Source organism: Lissotriton helveticus, chromosome 12, assembly GCF_964261635.1.
Source record: "Lissotriton helveticus chromosome 12, aLisHel1.1, whole genome shotgun sequence".
In the NCBI taxonomy this organism is placed as follows: domain Eukaryota; kingdom Metazoa; phylum Chordata; class Amphibia; order Caudata; family Salamandridae; genus Lissotriton; species Lissotriton helveticus.
In genome coordinates, this window is record NC_136073.1 from 823,440,247 (window position 1) to 823,462,059 (window position 21,813).

Below are 21,813 nucleotides of genomic sequence, written 5' to 3' on the forward strand. Positions count from 1 at the left end.
GGGGTACCAGACAGGTCTGCCCGCTGTCCCCGCTCCTGTTTATTCTAGCGCTGGAGCCACTGCTCTGCAGACTACGGACCTTAGCATCACAGGGGCATAGAAAGGGCCGGGACAGTCCACGTGGTGTCTGCATATGCAGATATCATTCTGTATCTGCGAGACCTGAGGGGCGCCCTGGACCCCATACCCGAGATCTTTGAGGAATTCCGTATGTTGTCGGGCCTCACCATTAGTGGACCTAAGTCCTACGGATATTGTTTCAATGCCACTGGTGCGTCCACCCCACTTCCCTTTGCGCCACATACTTTCCAGATGGCGGAAACTACGTTCCGATACTTAGGGATACAGATATATAGAGCAGCTGGAGACATGATTGATGGCAACCTGGGGAGGTCAATAGCAGCGCTGAAATCACAGACAATTCTGGACGGCACTGCCGCTGTCCGTGGCGGGCAGAATGGCCATTTCCAAGATGGTTGTGCTGCCCCGCCTGATTTACTACTTCACAAGCCTCCCATTCATGATTCCGGCTGCATGGTTTAAGACGCTGGACACGATCCTAACGGAGTTGGTGTGGGGCTCGGGACGAAGGCGTATCGGCCTGGCCAAACTACAGCTCGCCACGGAGTCCGGCGGCATGGGAGTGCCGGACTTCCGTGCCTACAACTATGCCTGCCAACTACAATGGCTTGCCTACTGGCTGGCAAGACGAAATCTGCATGAAATTGACATTTCGGAGGCGGACTGGTCGAGGGGGAGGGTCCATACACTGCTCCTACCCCGTTCGGAGATTCCGGCGGCGACTCCCCCGCTGCTTCGGCTTGCGATTAACTATTGGAGGAAGGCGGTGAAATACACATCGCCGACGACCTCATACGCCCCCACAATACCTCTCCTGGGTATCCCAATAGCGATGGGACTGCTGTCGAACCGCACACTCACTGCATGGCATGATGCGGGAGTAACACAAGTGGGGGATCTATTCGCAGATGGTCGAATGATGTCCTTTGAGGACTTCCGTACCATACATCACACCCCAGGTGGACTGTTCCTTCTGTATGCCGGGGTGAGACGATATATAGAAAGGACGTGGGCGCCGAATGGGGAGGAACCAGTTACAAATCCGCTGTTAACGATGCAATATCTTATGGGAACGGGCAGCCACCTAACCAAATTGATTACAAGTGGTATTAGAGCAGGGAGGGCAACATCGTTGCCACCTCTAAGAACAAGATGGGAGGAGGACATAGGCAGACCGGTCTGGGACAAGGAATGGGAACGTCTCCTGAAATTTCCAAAGAAAGTGTCCAGGAATCCGAAGTTTAAGTTTATACAATTGATGGTCTTGCATAGGGCATACCTTACACCCCACCGCATACACGCTATGTTTCCTGCCGCTGCTGATAGCTGCCCTAGATGCGGTGCGGAAGACGCAAGGTTAATACATATGATGTGGAACTGTCCAAAATTAGGATACTACTGGAACACCATACTCGAGGTGCTGATTAAACTGTCTCCTTCTAAACCGATTGACACATTAGAATATGCAATACTAGGCCTGGGACCGGTGGAACGCCGTAGAAGTGTAACTACACGGTTCACGGACATGGCTTTGCTCCTTGCAAAACGCACTATAATGATGCGGTGGAAGTCGGCTAGGCCACTTGACCCGGAACTATGGAGGGCGGAGGTGTTGCGATGGGGTAGGGCAGAGGGTGCAGCGTTGCAACGTGAAGAGCGCAAGGGTCTCAGGAAAACTCCGATTTCATTAGATTGGTACACTGCACTAGGGGCATTTGAAACGGAAGGGGACGGCGAATCTGCCCCATCATCTGCTGATGGCTAGGATGAGGATGATATCCATAGGATGTATGTAGATTAATCCATAGACGTGCTGCCATATATACAGATGTAAGTCTAAGATTCTAGGCGCACTGCCTAACCACACTATACAACTATCGCATATGAAGTCCCTGTGTGATCTGTGCTGGGCTCGACGGAAATACAGGCTGCACCGGGTAGAGTCAAGTGTCATAAGTTTGAATGCAATTGCCATGAGTGCCGGGGGTGGGAGGGTGGGACGAGGGATGTTATTTCACTTGAGTATTGTTTAGATGAAAATGAAAATATCTAATTGCTGTAACTGTTACTGGAAATATGTGCACGTATCAGAATACTAGACAGTTAACTGTGCTGTGTCACCTACATGCGTACTTTCTATCCTACTAATAAAAAGATTTTTAAAAAAAAATGTGTGGAAGGCAAACAAACCACACAAACAGAATGAGGATCTGTTTTGGACATCTTCCCACAGGAAGGACAGTTGTAAAATGAAGGTGGCATAACGGACTAAAAAATATCAATCAATTAGTCAGAAAAAATTGAAAAATACCACCAACAATCAAAACTGTTGAAAAAAGTAAGAAAAAACCCGTTCCAGGTTCCTCTCAGACAGAGCCGGAAAAAAGAACTGACCTAACGGTCACCTGTGGGGCATGATGGGAGCAGGGATCTCCTGGAGGCCTTAAAGACAAAGTGTTCAGATCCTCGGAGGCCCTAAAGGCGAGGTGCCAGTCTCCTTTTCTGTACAGGGGTGTTATTTATTTATGCAGCCTGCTTAGGCTAATTGCCTTTTATTAACTGTTCTTTGATGAAAATAAAAGGTTGTTTTCTGTGGAATGCATCTAAGGTTCAGGTCCTTTTCTTGCAGTTTATATTATGAATTATTTTCATTCTGCAGAAGGCATGTAATTATGGCTTTATTAGCCTATTGGATATGGTGAGGGCTGCATATTATTAGTTTATACATGTAGATGTGTATAAGTTTTTAGTACTATGTACTTTTTTTTATATTTTACACATATATATGTATTAGGCTATATGTTCCGGGTTCCCGCTTATGGGCGGCGATAATTCAGTGCTTATGACTATTGATGAGTATCCCCTGGAAAAGAACCCCTGGAAGATAATGTGGAAAAATGAATCCTGAAAGTCAAATGCTACCATCCAGTCTCCTGGGTCCAGGGCAGACCGAACTTGCGTGAACATCTTGAATTTCTTCTTTTTCAGGAAGAGATAGAGAAGGCACAGGTGCAGGATAAGACAAAGGTATCTTTCCTTCTTGGGCACTAGAAAGTTGAAGGAATAGCAACCACAACCAACTTTTGATACAGACACCCTCTCAATGATTCCCTTTCTGACGGAGTAAGGAAAGGCGGTCCTCAGTCTGTCGATTGTAAGTGGGTGGTATGGGTGGAGGGGTAGTCACAAAGGGGAGGGAGTAACCCCTTTGGACTATTTGAAAAACCCAATGGTTCAATGTTACGGACTGCCAGTGGTGCAGGTGATGGTGTATCCTGCCTCCCACTGGATGCCCATGATGGTCTGAGGGCAAACTAAAGGGGTTTGGGGAATGAGACTGCTGGGGGGGATGGGTGGACTAACTCGACCTCTGGCTACCTGTCACACGCGGTTTTTGGGATCCACGTCCACTGCATTAAAAGTCTGGAAAACCTGTTGGCTGTGGTGGCAGGGAGAGTATGGACATTGCTGGAGACCTTTTCCGTGGCCATGAAAGGGGAGGACTGGGGGGACAAGGGCCATAGACAAGACCAAGGATAATTGCTGCAACCGTTCCTCAGACAGTCTGCCTTCTATCCAAAAAGAGGAGAGCCATCAAAGGTCATGTCCATAAGCGAGGCTTGGGCATCACGTGAAAAACCAGTTGGTCTCAGCCAGGCGTGGCACTGAAGGGCTACAGATGATGAAATTGCTCTACTCAGCTAGTCAGTCATATTGAGTCCATATCGAATGGAAAACTTTGCTGCGTCTCTGGTCAGCAATAGCTGGTGAGACTGTGGCTCTGGCCTCCTATGAAACCATGGGTAACACTTGCACAACTGAATCCCAGATCGTATGGGAATATCAGCCATAAAAGGGATGCAGTGTTGACCGACCGCAAGGCTGGCAGAAGAGAACATTCTCTTTCCAAAAGTATCCAGCATTTTGAATCCCCTATCCGGTGGAGTGGTAGTGAGCATGCCTGGGTTGATCCTGTAAGTGGAGCCTTGGACCACCAAGCTCTCTGGGGTGGGTTGCTTGGTAAGGAAACTGGGGTCCCCAGGAGCGGGATGAGGGTGGCGGGAAAGTGTCATATGCACAGGAGGCTTGGACCTGGCCATAATTAGGAGGTCAGCAAAGGCTTCATTAAATTGTGGTAAGGGTTTGGAGGGGGCGACTCCCAGCTGAAGCACCTCTATCATGACATTTGTCTTGGTGCCACTGCGGGCAGCTGCAAGTCCAAAACCTCAGCTGTCCTAAATACCACCATGGCAAAAAAAAAAGCTGCCTCCTCCGTAGCCACGGTAGGAGGAGAGACCAAGCCAATGTCAGGCAAAGTGTCTGGCCCACTGACCTCCGCCAGTTCCTCATACCAGTTGTCCTCTTCATTAAAAGGATGCCGATAACCATAAGGGTCCTCAGACCCCTACCAATCCTCTCCCTCAGCATGCCCATCACGAGTAAAAGGTGCTGGCTCTGCTCTGGAGAGCATGGTCTCGGTCAGCGCCTGAATTGGCATAGAGAGACACCTATCCAGCTCTTTGTCAGAGCTGAAAAGGAGGATGGAGACGAGTCAACGGCACAGTAGCAGGCGCAAAGGAAGATCTTTGTCTCATCTACTCCGTTCTGGATCCAGCAAGAGATCCATCGGGCCCAACTAGTGCAGAGGGAAGACCATTCAGCGTGGATCCAGTGGGGGCCCCTCCCAAACCCATGGGGCCCGAAGGCTCTCAAGAGGAGCTGGGCTGCCCAAATATGAGGGGCATGGCCTCAAATGTTTTTAGCTGGGCGTGGGATGCTCTGGCTCCCAGAAAATCAGGTAAGCGCAGAGTGGACCCAGACTCCGGCTCCCCTGAAGCACAAGGCCCAGAGTGCAGATGCTCCCACACCTCAGAAAACTTACACAGGCACACGGAAGTCAAATACCTCTTCTACTGCTTGGATTTTTTGTTTGTGGGACTTACCTGATTTCTCCAACGACAAACACTGGGTGCAGCTCCGTGAACTATTCCGGGACCTTCCGCGTTGCGGGGTCATCCTGCATCGGGTGGCGAGTAGCTTATAGGACTGCTCCCTAAGCACCTTCGGATGGATGGCACGACAGTCCTCATAAGTCTTGGAGACTTGGCTCCAAGTTCGACAAACATACCAAGTGGGAGTCTGCCACACAGATCTGCCAGTAACAGGTGTCACATGGTTTGAAACCAAACAATTTCCTGGGGGGGGGGGGGGGGGGGGGGGTAACGTTCTTGCACCAGGAAAAAATCTCAAAAGAGTTTTAAAAAATGACAAATGTCGGCAAAAAAGCCAGTAAAAAAATGACTGAGGGTAGCTCAGACCGGATCTGAGCCAACTTGCCCGGAAAGGAAAGACCTGACATCAGAGCGCCGGGGTGGCACCTACAGGGGTAGCGCACACGGACGACGCAGACGTGGGCCAGAACGATGCCCCCTTCCGATGACCAGGGATCTGCCAAAAAAACCTTCTATGGTAAGGAATCTGCAGCTAGTCAGATAGAAGTCTTTATTGGGTTTTGGACACCATGGGTTCGCCTATCTCTCAACCCTCCAAATGCATTTTTGGAATGCAGGGAGTGAAGCACTGAGTCTCTGCACATTCCTGGTGATAACAATGGGATGGAGTGCCTTTCTGTTTTTGGCCTGGGCACAAAACCAGATTCCTCTGGGTGGATCGGTGAAGGGAGAACCTAGTCTTGCCTGTTTGCCAGGATCTTGGTAAAGTCCTTGGCAATTATGTGTTTTTAGTGGGTTTTGGACACCATGGTTCAGCTGTTGAGTGGGTGACCCCATCCCATCCCTGAACAGATTTAAGAGTTCTAGGAACACCATGGTAATTGGGGTTAAAATAACTTTTAAAAGACGGAGGATAGTTCATCAGGCCCCGCGCTTTAGCAGATGTTATGTTGTGATTTACAGTGAGGATTTACTCTGCTTTTACCAAGCCTTCTAATTTCACTCCATCTCCGTCATACACGAGTGGTTGATGGAACCCAGATAAGCCTCCTGGTCATCTGGGTCAGAATTTTCCCCAATAGAGGGCTTGGCAAGTATAGGTCTTGTCCCGTTTGGTTTGTTTTTACCATGCACATTTTATTCCAACGTGAGCAATTAAGGTTAGATTTGGTTGCGCTTACAATTTCCTTGGCAAAAGTTGGCTAATGTGATTGCCACCTTAATGGAATTTAGCCCCTACTTTAGGGAAAATTCCCTTAGAAAGATCTTGGTAGAGAGCCATTTGTACTTCATTTGTATTACACTGCACAACACTGGAGCCGCTCGTCTCATCTTGATTTGCCCCTTGTCTGAGAAAAATTTACTTTGACCAAAACATCTTGTGTATTTGTGCTAACCAGAACTTTTCTTTGGGCTCTAGCAATTCTGGTCAAGTACTCTGAGCACTGTAAGGGTATGTCACAGAAATCAGAAAGCCGGAGAGGGTCGGTAGTTTAAGACTTCATTGAAGATTCCGCATTGGATCCTCAGCCGGAATGATGAATCATGGAGGCACAAAGGTTGCGCTGCAGGTTCCTCTTTAGATATCAATCTTATACCCTTCTTCTGTCTGAAGTGAAATAGATAACATTATGAATCTGGATGTCAATCTAGGCAACATCAAAAAGTAGTGCAATGGCAATGCCAATGTCTGACTGTTGTGGAGACGTCCAATGGATATTCTGTACCAATGAGGGAGACACCGCCATGCGCTTAGAGTGCTTAATAGTGGACGTGATCAGTACACAGAATGTTCCAATGCAGAACATTTTGGAGGTTGGTGACGGTGGCTGTGCCACCGCTAAACCAGCCTATGATGGCTAACGTCTGATCCATAACCTTCAACTGTAGGGTCAGGTCTTCGACAGGAATCATGCATGCCTACAATAACAGCCCTGACAATGTCTTTTCTCTCCTTTTTCTGACTTCCTTTTCTCTGGATCTCCCTCTGGGAAAGTCTCATGAGTTGCTGAGTTCTACTCTGCGGAGGCTACATGTGCACGGGAGGACTTTTCAAGTTATTCTTTTTCTCTTTTAGATTGCTTCTGAATCGGATCAACTCCCTTGGTCTTCAAGGGTTTTGTTTTATACATTTCTGTACAGAAATCACATTCCTTCACTGAACTAAAGGCGGGAAGAGAGAGAGACTGTGGATCAGAGGCAACCTTCTTTCTCTCAAAAGAAGGGCATTTGACAATAAGAGAATGCATTCTGTCAGGACAAACCTACAGAATAAAGGCAAAAACATTTACCAGATTACCAGACAATAAGAGAATCAAATGAAAGCACACAATTTGAAATCTAGACAGAAATGTCTACCAAAAATGAGGTGTGACATAGGAATGTGTTCTAGGATCCTTCTCATGCGAGCCGTAAAGAAGAACAAACGAGGCAACGGACAGTAAAAGGTATCATGGGTGGTGAAAGCTCCAGGACACAAGGGAACAGGAGGCATTTTTCTCAACCAATAACGCACATTTATCATGTTACTTTTTCCCCTCTATATTAGACATGTAGGCAACAGTTTCAACATTGGGTGCTGAAAATAGAGCTTTGAGAAACAATTTAGTTAAAATAATCTACATTTCAGAAAATCTGGACTATAATTGGCTTTTAAAGAGTCCTAGATAACATATGTATATGTTGGACTTCTCACCCTAACAGATGAAATATGGCAGATATCTTGATTTGAAGAGGCCCAGAATTAAAGCATCTAGCAGGGAATCGGTGTTCTATTTATAACTATCAATGAAGCTCCTAAGCTGCTGAACGTGCATATTTTAATTGTATAACATGCTACCAAACCGGCTATTCATCTTTTTGCACTATATGGTCTCTATACCTCACCCTGCAAGTTTCATTTTAGGTTAGTTGCTGCAAGTCTGTTTATATTTTAGAGTTCGCTTTAAAAAAATATATATCATTTACTCAAAATCGAGATGTAAATGTGTGCAAAACAAGTGTTTTGGGATCTGGGACAAATCTACAGTTTATTTCAATGAATATTCCTGCAGGAGTTAGTCTCAGGTATGTCTGCATCTGCAGAAAACCAAAACTCAAATATTTCGACAGCATAGTACCCTTGCATGTAACCAGTGTCTACATCAGGAGGTAAGAAACATGATACAGAGCTTGAGGTTGAGTGCAGGATATTAACTCTTTCCTAAATTTCCGTCTTTTTTCCTTTTCAGCACTGGTTCAAGTCTGCTGCAGTTTTCAGAAAATTTTGCAGATTAGGTATCTTTAAGGCCAATCCCTCGAGCCCAGGTACAACACTCATTTATAGGACAGGTTATTTTGATTGACATTTAGGAAAGGAATTGTAAAATTATAGGAATCTGAATCTTTTCTTTCACATGCATAAATCAGTAGATTTAACCAACAAGGCCCCAGTACCAATTGTAGAAAGGTACCTTGGTGCCTACAATCTTTTTTTAAGGATCCCTGGTTATCAGATCAAGTACCACCCAGCTCTAAAGGTCATAAAAAGTCCAGAGTGCAGAAAATTGGAGAGTGAAAATGTAGAACATTATGCATCAATAATAGATTTTACAAATGGCTAGGTGTAATACAGTGATGCATAACTGCCATGTGGTGGGGACCACTTTCATGATATAGTAGGCAATTGATTTGCAGCATGGGGGTTTAGCTTTCAGCACAATAATGCACTTATGCTTTACCCCCGTGAATTAGGTTAGGATAAGGTTCGACTAATATTATGGCAGACACTTTGAATATATGGCATATATATATTCATACTTTTTCTACTGTTTGAAGGGATTAACTGTCAAATCAATTTCCTATTTTTAACTATATTGTTAAATGTAAAAATGTGTATTTCCTTTCTAGCTAAGAAAAAAAGTTAGCAAGATACAAGTAAACCCACAGGTATGGGTTTAATGACCCTTTGAAGCTTAGGAAAACTCTGCCTTGGGAAACCGGATCTCCTCGCTGCGGTACCCTAGCAAATTTTGTTCAAAATCGCTGGGGGCCCTGCAGAGCGGTAAACAACCACATGGAATTCTAATGTGGGCTCAGAGGACCGGCAGGCATCAAAATGCAGATTGGTGCTCTCGCCAAGTGTCACACCACGCACGCTGGGCGGCTCCCAAAAATTCTATCAAGTTGAAATAGTGTCTCATGTAAATCCTCCCTACGCTCGGCCTGACTTTAAAATGGCAGCCGCGCCTGAGACACAGGATAATGTTGCCCTAGCCTGAACATGGACTCTGTTCATAAAACTACTTTTTCCCATCATTATTTCTGATTCATACTGATCCCCAATTAACACCTTCAATATTCAGGATATGGGTCGACACTTAGTGAAAACATGAAGCTTTTCCACTAGGTGCCTGCACAAATGCCCAATCACTCACTATTTTTTTCACATTCACTGAGGGCAAGCTGGAGGACGAGGCGACCAATGTTGCTTCAATAGAATTATGACGTTGCCCCCTGGGCGGAATCCAGAATTGTTCTGACTTTTCGCGGAGCTAGAGTAACGTTTGGTTGATGCTCGGTGGAGCTATCACATGTAGCTTGACTCTGGGTCACCCCCCTTAGTTGGCACCTACCCTGCTGGATATCAAACATTTCTGCCTCATATACCCTTTATGTTCCTTTTCCTCCCTCCATCGATCTTGTTTTTCTATGTTTACTGAATGCTCTAGCAACAAATTTAACTGTAATGTAACTAACTGATGTAACGCTGTAACTTGTGTTAATCCTCATGTAAAGTGCTCTAATGCCTCCGGGCCCAGCTAGGACTTAGTCTCCTCGCCATGTCTCCGGTTGTATGACGATCCATCGGAAACACTGCCATCGCGCGACTTCACATCGCGGCAATTTCACCGCAACGGTATTCACACCGGCCGTTTTTTCACCGCACGTCATTGCGACGCCAATGCAGGCCTGTAATTGGATCGCGTGTCACATCGGCGTCCATACATCGCACGACATGACAACGCGATGTTGTGCTGTTGTGCCCTCCGTTGCCCTCGTATTTCGTGTCCTTCTGCCATCTTTTCCACTCGTTTTTGCATGTCCTTCTGCCACCTGTTTCCTACATTCTTCGTACTCTTGTGCCCTCTGTTGCCCTTGTATTTCGTTGCCTTCTCCCTCGTTGTAGCGTGCTTTTCTGTCCTCTGTTTTCCTAGTTTTCCGTGCTGTTGTGCCCTCTGTTGCAAGTGCTGCAAGAGGAAACTCACCACACAGGACGAATGTGATGGCCTAGTGTAAAGGAACCAGAGCACCAAAATTAGGCTTCTCAAAATGAAAGGGACATTTAAACAACTTCACGCGCACCATACTATGTGCTATGCCATCTTTAAGCTCAACCGAGAACGCACAAGTGCCTGTTGCTATCCACAGTAAACAACATGGTAGACCGCAGCATTAGACTGCAGCCACAGGCACGAAACTATAAGGAAACTCCAGATGTATGTGGATGATACTCCGGTCCGGTAGAATGGAAGCCGTGCATTTCATGGAGTAGGGTTAAATAGGCAGTAAATAGCTCAGGGCCCCATTTATACAGCCTCTGATAAGCCAATACGTAGCACTTCCTACCAATCACACAAAGAAGCTTGGGTATATAGCAATGCCGAAGCTCACCTGTACGTCCCCGTAGGTGTCCTACATCAGAGTCAAACAAGATATGTGAGGGGTCAGCTCTGTTTTCCTCGTTTTTTTTGTGCTGTTGTGCCCTCTGTTGCCCTCGTATTTCGTGTCCTTCTGCACTCTGTTTTCATCGTTTTTAGTGTTGTTGTGCCCTCTGTTGCCCTCGTATTTCGTGTCCTTCTGCCATCTGTTCCCCTCGTTTTTCGTACTCTTGTGCCCTCTGTTGCCCTTGTATTTCGTGTCCTTCTGCACTCTGTTTTCATCGTTTTTAGTGTTGTTGTGCCCTCTGTTGCCCTCGTATTTCGTGTCCTTCTGCACTCTGTTTTCATCGTTTTTAGTGTTGTTGTGCCCTCTGTTGCCCTCGTATTTCGTGTCCTTCTGCACTCTGTTTTCATCGTTTTTAGTGTTGTTGTGCCCTCTGTTGCCCTCGTATTTCGTGTCCTTCTGCCATCTGTTCCCCTCGTTTTTCGTACTCTTGTGCCCTCTGTTGCCCTTGTATTTCGTTGCCTTCTCCCTCGTTGTAGCATGCCCTTCTGCCCTTTGTTTTCCTAGTTTTCCGTGCTCTTGTGCCCTCTGTTGCAAGTGCTGCAAGAGGGCACTCATCACACAGGATGAATGTGATGGCCTAGTGTAAAGGAAGCAGAGCACCAAAATTAGGCTTCTCAAAATGAAAGGGACATTTAAACCACTTCCCAATATTTCTGACCTTTAGTTGCCTCTTCAAGTCCCCATCATCTCGTCCAGAGTCATCATATTTAACTTCACGCGCACCATACTATGTGCTATGCCATCTTTAAGCTCAACCGAGAACGCACAAGTGCCTGTTGCTATCCACAGTAAACAACATGGTCAAACCCCCCCAAAAAAACGCTCACAAAAAAGCTCACGATCTAATAAAAATAGAAGGGAAACAGACAAAAAAAGCCGATTACAAAACGGACTAACAAACTAACAAAAATAAAGGGAAAGGGGTTGACAAACCCAAAAGAAAAAACGCTCACATATCCATCCATCCATCCGCCATGCATTCACCCACCCATCCATGCATCCATCCGCCATGCATTCACCCACCCATCCATGCATCCATCCGCCATGCATTCATCTATACACCCATCCATGCATCCATCCATACACCCACCCATCCATGCATCCATCCACCCACCCATCCATGCATCCATCTATACACCCATCCATGCATACACCCATGCATCCATCATGCCCATCCATCCATACACATATGATTTGGCACCTGCTTCTTACATATTTAGATCTGCGAGGCTGAGCAATTTCTTGTCGACACATCTCATGTCGACACTTCTCATTAATATTAATTAATATTCACCTGTCTCTTATAAATACTTACATCTGCGCCATTATAACATATCTTGTAATATCACTGTAACTACATAAATATAGCGCTGAACTTGTAAGTGTGACGACTTGATAGGAGGCTCGAACCTTGGTTAACAGCACTAAAGTCGGCAGAGCTAGCAGTCAGACCACACGTCCTGCTTTCATGAAATCATCGTTTCTGAAATATTGGCACGTGCTTCTTGGCACCTGTTTCTTCTTAAATCTTGCACACCTTTCATGAAATCATCGTCGTCCTTCTGCCCATCCATTCACCACCCATCGTTTCAGTGTATATATGTTATCCCGTTTCACCCCTCCATGTTAGGCCGTTTCCGTGTATATCTGTTATTGGAATGAAAAGCCCTCTTTCTTCTTTCGTTCATTGTATACATGTTATTTTTATGAAAAGCCCACTTTCTTCTTTCTGTCATTGTTATCCAGTTTCACCCCTCCATGTTAGGCCGTTTCCGTGTCTACATGTTATTTTTATGAAAAGATCAACCTGCGGGCCCGAACTGACGTTACCCCTCTACTGTTGACCAAACCCTGCCATCGGGGTATCACCATTGGTACCAAGTTTCCCTCTCTACCCGACTTCTATTGCCCCATGTGAAATAAACTAGTGTCGCTTCAGAAATGCGGAGCGAAGCTAGCGCAGGAAGAATAACCCACGTGACCGTGTAACTGGATTATCCCCAAGTTCTGCCTGGAAGGAACCAATCGGCAGAGCTATGAGCCCAATTGAAAGCGGACAAGCTGTGTGAGGAAATCGGGACTCACCGGGTGAAGGACTGCCCCTTCTGCGTGGAGGTGCCATTTCCCCCCCGTCACCAAGTCCGACTGCTGTGGTGTGGAGGCGGGGGTTGACGGGCACAGGCGGAGGACAGCGGTAACATCTGACCGCTTGTGGCGGAACTGAGGTGACGCCGCGGTAGGCGTGACGACGCAGGAGGAGGCCGGGTGAAGGCAGAGCCTGTTACGCTAGAAGCCAGCCGCGTCCTAGAAGGAAGCCGTCCGGCGCTGGAAGAGGCTGGGTAAAGGCGGGGCATGTTGCGGGTGGAGCCAGCGTCGAAGGATCGCGGAAGTGCTGACAGACACCACAATCAGCCCACAGAATGAGGAAAGCCTGAACCCTGCCTCACAAAGAACGGAAGGCAAGTTAGTCAAATAAACGGCAGAACCGAACCCTGTGCAGGAACCCAGATTGAGCGCTGCTTGGAGCCCGGCTGTACGACATAGAAACGAAGTAAGCTGGGTCCTACTCTGGGAGGTGGTGGCCGAGGAGACAATCGTGATATGGCCTGAGTTGAGGAAGAGCTGGGAGGACCTTGGCAAAGACATAGACCTGAGGTAGTGGAACGTATTCGAACAGCATCACGAACAGTAATCCCTAAGAACTGAACTGTACATTCCAGCGTCTGGGTGGGAGAGACAGTCCCTGAAAACTGTTTAGTCATCAGTGGTGTAGGTTGCTGAAGGTATAGGAATACACTGTTAATATCTGAACTAGGTCACTACAGGAGTGAAGTAAATTACATGGATATGGGGAATGCAAAAGTAACCTGCCTGTTCTCTTTTGAATATACAGTTGCTTGAGTCATTTCACAAGTGTGCCAGTAGGGAGAAGCTTGCTGACCAGCTGTAACTTTTAACGTTGGATGACCCTGAGTTTCCAAGGGTAAAGTACATGTTAGCTTCCTCATAAAGAAAAGCGTTATGGTGGTAAATTTTTCTCTGCTAAACTGTGAAACTACTGCTGAAGGGAAAAATGCGAATATTGTTAGCAGATCTTGCAAATGTTAATAACTGAATGCAAAACTATTGAATGTGCTGGAATTGAATACTGCTAAAGAGAAATCAGAGTTTTATAAAACAGCTCGTATTTTTCTAAATAGGTGTAATGTCTTTCTTTTCTTGTGGATGGACGCTGAGTTACTGTAAGGGTGTGACGCAAGCTTAACACTTTTTTGCCTTTAGGATAGACCTTTCCACTCTGTGCCAGGCTACCCTATGTGGACTGGTGACCCCAGGTCCAACACCCCTTTACCGCAGGGAGCCGTCTCCCACCCAGCCGGACATCGGACACAGTTACCTCCTCTTCTCCTCACTGTGTCTCCTACCCGCCTCCCTTTTTCCTTTCCTCTCTCCTCTCTCCCCTGAATCTCTCTCCACCTGCCTGCTTTGTTCTGCTTTGTGCCTCTTCTTCGCTTAATCTCCCTCGTCGTCGGCCTTTGACATTACCCCCCTACCCTTCTACACACCATGAACCAACTGATGAAACCTGTAATTGATGTACCTTTCGGATGTAACTCGTAATTGATGTACATTCTGTAACAATGTGTAACGTGGAACCTATGTAACTCTACTCATGTAAAGTGCTCTGAAACCTCCGGGTCTAGCCAGCATTATATCAAAACCTCAATAAATAAATAAATAAAAATAGTTTGTAAAGGGAATTTGAAGTAGCAGGCATGTGCACACATACAAAGTTATGGTTAAGAATTAAAGCTGAAAAATCGGCTGAATCTCCCAGCACTGGTTAGCTCTTCACTTACTCTCCCAAACTGCCTGCCACAGGTAAATCTGTACGAAACTCCTAATCCCAAACCAGATTAACCAAACAACATTATTCAGTCTCCCAGGTCCAGAGCAGACAGGATCTGAGCCAATGTGAAAGGTTTGTGTTTGTCCTTCCACAAGAATGCGTTCAGAGGTCAAAGGTAGGCTTGAGGTCTGCGTCCTTTTTCAGGACTAAGAAAGAGTTACAACAGCCGTTTCTCTCCAAATCTGATGCCTACTCAATGGCAACCTTGGTCAACAAAATATAACTCCTGTAGAAGAATCAGCAGTTACTACTGAAATTCGTTCATGTGTGGGAGCAATATTGGTTGGTTAGAGGAGAAATGGTAGGGCGTAGCCTATCTGAACAATTTACGGACTTCAGATGTGATGGATCGTCAAACTGCGTGAAGCGTCGAATTGTGCATCCCACTGCTTGGGCGTGTACGCCTGATGTGAAACAAAAACAGTTTTTTGGATGCCGTAGCAGTGGGACAGGAGTTGAACGAGTGGTTGCCCTGCACATTGCATGTAAGACCACAGTCCCGAAACCAATGGGCTGTCTGCTGCATCACTGGAAGAGAAGGCTGTCTCTGCCTATGTGCAAGCTCGATGGTAGAGCCCCTGAATTTTAGGAACAGGTGGGGATATAGCTTGGCAGCAATTAATAGCCCCAAAGAAGGTGCTATATCTCTGCTATCCCTAAAGCGTTCTAAAGCAAAGTCCCCTGCTCTCCAAAAGAAATGCCCATAAAAGGACATGACCATTTGCAAACCCTGCAATTCGCCAAAGAACATGGTGGATCTCATCTATGAAAGTCTACGAAGGACAGCATTGTTACAGACTGCTCTATCAATGCAATCCATGGTATCCAGACTGGGACGGATAACATACTTGGTTGTGTCCCATCCATCACATGTCATCTGAACCAGAGAGGCCCCTAAATCCTGATGGACTGCCAGCAAAATCTTACTGCCCATGTCCCAAAGGGCATGTGTGTATCATCCCCACAGACAAACTGTTTACGTATCGTAGGCCCAAACTGACAAATGAAAACATACACTTGCCACAGTAGGCAATCCTTTTGAATTCTCTGTCCAGAGGATTGGTCTGAGACGAGTTATGGTTCACCCTAATGCTCGAGGTCTGAACACAAAGTCTCTCTGGAATGGGGTGCTCAATGAGAAAACCCTTATCACCAGATGCTAATCTATGTCGTCTGGCCACCTGCCTGTTCACAGGTGGGCAAGAACATTTGTTTAGATCAGATAGCTACAGGGTATCTGTAGGGGCATAATTGAATGGGAGCAAAGGCTAAAATGTTTCTGGCCAAGTTCGTAGAATTTCTGCCAAAACATTTTAGTCTCAATGGAGGATAGCTGTAAATCTAGTACCCCTAAGGCCCTCCTAACCACCATTGCAAACATGACATTTTCTTTCACAGGTGGCCCATGTAGCAAATCAAGCGGTCCCAAGAGTGGTATTAAGCCCACTGGCATTTTTTAAATCAAGGTATGAGGCATCAACAGAGTAATGAGAGGGGGAGAAAGCCACCCTAATCCTCACAATCGTAATCAAGATCCTGGGTTGAATCCTGCTCTGGCACAGGTCGTGTTCAGAGCTAAAAAGAGAATACAGTCTCTACTGAAACTGTGATAGAGTAGAGAAACAGGGTTAGAGTCAAGGTGCATATAAACTGGTTGTGCCTTTGTAATCTCATAGCTTGACCCTGGCTGAGCTCGAGCCAATGTTGGCACCGGATCACCTCGGCACAGTTGGCACCAGCATATGATGTGGATCACAGGACTGGGTTGGAAATATGTATGGGCCCAGGAACCGGTTCTAAGGTGACAGACAGTGCCGTATTGGGAGGGGTTTATCCATGGCAAACCAGCAGGAGGTCCGCGTGGTCTACTACCTAAAATATAGAAGTATCCATCAGAAACACAGATTTAAAGTGCTTCGGGACCCCCGCACACAGGTAAGAATATTCTACATTAATGAATCTCAACGTAGATCCTGTCATGCCAAATATTTGTTCACAGAAAATATTTTTATGAAAGAAAAGGCCTGGGGCACAATGAAGCAAGTGTGTTTTTTTAAAGAAAAAAAAAAGGAGGCGAGGAGAGCAGTGCTGTGTAGTAGGCAGTTTTTGTTACTGGGGGAGCTTACTGGCTACCATACCTACCACCCCTCTTAGGCTCAATCTACCCCATGGCTACTGAGAGAGCTCAGAGGACTCCAACAACATCAATCCACAACACGAAAGAAGCGCTCTCCCAGTGCGCCTTTTCATGAAATTCACTAACCTCTATGTGGTGCGAGAGGGAACAAAGTCATGGCCTTGTAAACAAACGCTTCAGAACGTTTGTTGTACGTTCTCAATGGCAGACATCGCACACCAGCATTCACAAACACTACAATTACAAATCTGCTCTGCAATCTGCACATGTGAGAAAATATTCAACGGTCTATGAAGATCTGAGAGAATCACGTGCTGCAGATATGTACATTAAAGGAATTTGGACTTGGACTAGAACATTACAAAGCAGTTTGTAACTCTTCAAACTAGGAAGAAACATTTTAAATTAACTTGCTCATAAAGATGAACGGCCTCTACATCAAAACACCTTCGCCTCTTCAAATTTCACCTTCGCAGTGTCATACTCACCGCATCGCCTTCACTTTCATATAGATATGTCATGTCGCTTGTCAATTTGTCAAGGTGCAAGGAGCGTGAGCCCAGGAGCTGGATCCAGAAGTGATTGGGATTCTCAGAAGCTGAGACATAAACCTCGAGGTGCTCATCTGCTTTGAAGCTAAAGTCTGGGCTGGGGACTGAAGAGAAACAATTGTTACTAGTAGCCCTGGTTCAGCAAAGTAGAAATCTTCATTGAAGTCATACACATTAGATCATCTACTGCGTTCAGGTACCCAAGAACATTTCAATTTTTGAGGACTGTTTAAAAACAAATCTACAGACAAAACACTGCTGCACCTACAACTTAAATGTCTAAGAAAAACAAGGACAAAAAAAAGCATCACAATTGATTTTACCTAGGAAAGATTTGAAAATAGAAAAAGATCACCGTCAGGGGCAGCCAGGGATACTTCGCACTGGCAGTTACCAAAGATGGCTCTTTCTAAAGGATTAGTTCATTTGAAGGACGTTTGTTTAATCAGTCTCCTACATAAGTGATAAAAAGGATAGAGATATAGGTTGTTCTTTAATTTAATGAGGATTTGTATGATGCAGAACCAGGGCTACAGGCAAGTAATTTCTTCTGCATCGTGGGATCTTTAATGATACTAAAACATTAGAGAAGAGTAGAAATGAAGTACTTGCCTGTACTGCAGTTATCGAGTAATGGTATCCGTCATAGAGTCACATGCTTGAATCATTCTACGTTGAAGTGGGAGTCCCACGGTAACATAAATAAAGCAGTAATTACTAAGTCTCATAGACAATCATGGAGAGAACCATGCCTTTAATAGCCTATCTACCTCCTTTTCTAAAAAAAGGACCAAACTTAAATATAACCAATCAGCAACCAGCACCCTCTAGAACCTTCCCAAGAGAGGCTGTGACTGATTTTCCAGCACAAGTGAGAAGAGTAATACTGTAGTGTCAAAGCAGCCTCTCCGGGGAGGAGGGCGAGTTGCACGTGAATCTATGAAAGATACCAATACTGGATAACTGCAGTTACAGGTAAGTAACTCATTTCTTATCTAGTATTGGGGTATCTTTCATAGATTCACATGCTTGAATCAGAATAGTAAGCAGTTGCATACATTTAGTAAGCACCGTAGTGGATGGCGGCTAGTGCCAATAATACTAACCCATGTATTCATAAAAGGTATACTTTTTGAAAGTGCTGGTGCAGAGTAAAACCATATAAAAGGCATTGACGTGCAATTAATATATCTATTGTCTTTTAAACATGATTATATAATTTTCACATTTATAGAATACACATCTTTAAATGTTTCTATTGATATTGAAAATAGAAAAGAAGTCCTCTACCTAAAGAGGCTCACCATAATGAAATAAGTTTCGTAGAACTGCCTGTCCCACGGCTGCGTCTGCCAGCTGTGTCGACTCCAGGCAGTAATGCTGCGTGAACGTATGCGTTTTCCACGTTGCAGCTTTGCAGATCTTTTCCAGTGGCACACCAGTGAACATGGCAGCTGAAGTGGAGACTGCCCGGGTGGAGTGTGCTTTCACTGTTCTTGACAATGGTTTGCCAGCATTATCATGGCAAAATTGAATTGTGGTTGCTATCCATCTTGCAATAGAAGTTTTAGAAACTGCAGCGCCTTGGCGGCCTTGCCCATAGGCCACGAATAGTTGATCAGTTTTGCGTATAGGCTTGGTCCTTTGCAGGTAAAATGTAAGACATATTTTGATGTCTAAAGATCCGGGAAGAAAGTCCTTAGAATGACAGGCTCGTTCAGGTGGAACTGAGAGGGAACCTTAGGAATACATCTTTAATTCATCCTGAGAATAACCATTTCGTCTGTAAAGCAAAGGAACAGATGTTTTATGGTGAAGGCTTGTATCTCGCTAACCCTTCTAGTTGATGGGAGAGCTAACAAGAGCCACTTTCCACGTTTGGTATTTGATGTCGGCCCTATGGATGGGCTCAAAGGATTGTTTCATCAATTGTGATACGACTACAATCATGTGCCACTCTGGGGTAGGAGCTCTGACAGGCGGTTAAGTACTAAACAATCCTTTCATGAATTGCTGTACAATTCTTGTAGAGAATAGAAATGGGTGTTTCGGTGAGCGTCTATATCTGGAGATAGCTGCGAGGTGAACCTTAACGGAGGAATATGCCAGTCCTGATTTTGCCAAGGATAGTAAGCATGGTAAGATTTGTTCTGGAGCAGAGAGGTAAGGATGCACCTTATTACGCCAACACCATAGACCAAATTGTTTCCATTTCAGTCTGTACGTCTTGCTGGTGCAATCAGCACGAGACCTATCGATAATATCTTTGCACTCTTGCGCAATGGTTAGATCCTTAAATTCGAAGAATTCAGGAGCCACCCATGTAACTGAAGAGAAGCTGGCTCCGTATGACATATCTGACCCTTGTTCCTGGTCAGTAGAGTTAGTGTTGGTAACAGCGGATGGGCTGGGCTTCTGAATGGGGGAGAAGGTCCGTGTACCTGTGCTGTCTGGGCCATCTAGGGGCTATTAGAAGAAGGCGGCAGTGTTCCATCCTCAGTTTCGTAAGGACCCTGAGTATCAGTGGAATAGGGGGAAAAGCGTAAGCATACATCCCTGAGCAGCGCATTGAAGGGGCAATCCCTCGAGAATTTGGGAGAGGGAATCTGCCTGCAAAGAATTGGCATTTGGAATAGATTTGAGTCGCAAACATATCCAAGGTTGGTTTTCACCAAACTGAAAAGATCCTGTCCAGCTGTTCTCGTTTGAGCTCCCACTCGTGGCAGTTGTCTTTTGTTCTGATCAGAGTGTCTGCCAGGGAATTTTGAAGTCCTGGCACATGTTCCGCGCTGTCAAAGATATCACGTGAAATGTTAGCCGGCTCCATAGGTACTGGGCGTCCTGTGAGAGATTTGGTTCCTCCTTGCTTGTGGATATAAAACATTTTGTGGTGTTGTCCGTACGGACCAATACTGATTAACCTCTTATTCGAGGAAGGCCTGCAGAGAGAAAAATGGCTTTCAACTCCAGCCTGTTTATGTGGATCTGACGCTGGGACAAGACCATCTTCCCTGAATCTGAAGATCTTGAAGATGACCTCCCCAACCTTCCATGGAAGCATCCGTGGGGACTACGAATTTCGGGATAACCGGCAGTAAAGAGTCCCTGTGACAGATGTAACTTCAGTGCCCACTAGCACTTATGACTGAATCCTCTCTCACACAGTACTTTAGGGTCAATGGCACTGTTCTAAAGGATCCTTCACTGAAAGCCCCTGGAGGACTTTTCATGCCTCTTTTTGGTGTCCTTGAGCCTGGAGTTCCAAGCTTTCTTAGCTGAAAAACATTTGCTGGCTTTCAATACCGATTTGGATAATTCTAAAGTAAACTCACTTTCAGTGGAATGAGATGCTGGAAGGCACACAACACATACCTGTGATGGAGTGAGGCTTCATAAAAAGTGAAAGCATGACAAAAGGAAACAAGTAGCTGACGTTAGTCTAAGAAACCCCTTAAAAGATTTCCTAGGACAAAAGATGTCCAGTGAAGCTGGAAAAAAATCAACTGCCAGAAAATAGGTAAAAACACTAATAATTTACAGACATCTCACTCTCACTAGCCATAAAAGTACATAAGTGACTCTAAGGTACCTGTAAATGTTAGGCATCATGGAATAGGGAAGGCACTGGGCTCTTATAATTGCATGATGCTTTTTATGATCTTCTAACATTAAATCTAATCAGGCAATTTTGTCCCTCTTTTGTTTTTAGACATCTAAAGCTTTAATGTACGTTTTAGGTGCTGCAGTGTAGTTTTGAGAGGGGATTTCCTTAAACAGTCCTCAAAAAATGTAAAACTTGACCTTAGATAGGTTCTGAAGGGTGCTTATCCACACTGAAGTGCTGGACTCCTCACCCTCTCTATGATAAACGCTCAATTAAGGTATTCCAGGGTCCCTACAAACAGGGAATTAGTTTAACATCTACGACCATTAATGAAAACCCTATGATGCAGACAAAAAACTATGAATTAAGACACTCAGACTGCCTAAGGTCCAGCTGGTTACATAATAGATGGGTCACAGAGGATACTCCAGAAGGGAAAGGAAGCAAGAAAGGGAATTTCACAAATGAAAGGAGAGAAAATGCACAAAATGATGAAGAGGTTAGAGGAACCCAGGCTGAAGATGTTCAAGTCCAAAGTGAAAAACTCTAGAATGTCCACAATGAGAGGAAGAAGGAAAACAAGACATACAATGAAAATACAAAGCGAAAACAAGATGGGAGGAGAGGTATATGCCTTTTAAGATAGAAGATATGACAGACAAATGAAAATGTAGGTACACAGTCTACCAGAAAGGGGGAGAAGAAGCTAACCATTTGTTTCAGAGTACTACAGGGAATAGAAAGAGGGCGTCCAAGCAGTGAAGAGGCACCACAAAGGTGACTCAGAGAGCACCATGTATATTCTGCGTATATATATTGAGAATCCCAGAAGGATAAAAGAAAGGCAAAGATATTTCAAAAGACAACGGGAG

At 45.3% G+C, this 21,813-nt stretch overlaps 1 protein-coding gene across 3 annotated transcripts in view; it reads right to left on the bottom strand.

The window, feature by feature from the left end:
• Positions 1-21,813, bottom strand: part of TDRKH (tudor and KH domain containing) — a 726,700-nt gene that overhangs the window by 348,345 nt on the left and 356,542 nt on the right. For all 3 annotated transcript variants that reach the window (XM_078671293.1, XM_078671292.1, XM_078671294.1), the window contains exon 7: positions 17,275-17,441. In XM_078671293.1, coding sequence (XP_078527419.1) covers positions 17,275-17,441 — 167 coding nt within the window. The remainder of the gene's footprint in view (positions 1-17,274; positions 17,442-21,813) is intronic.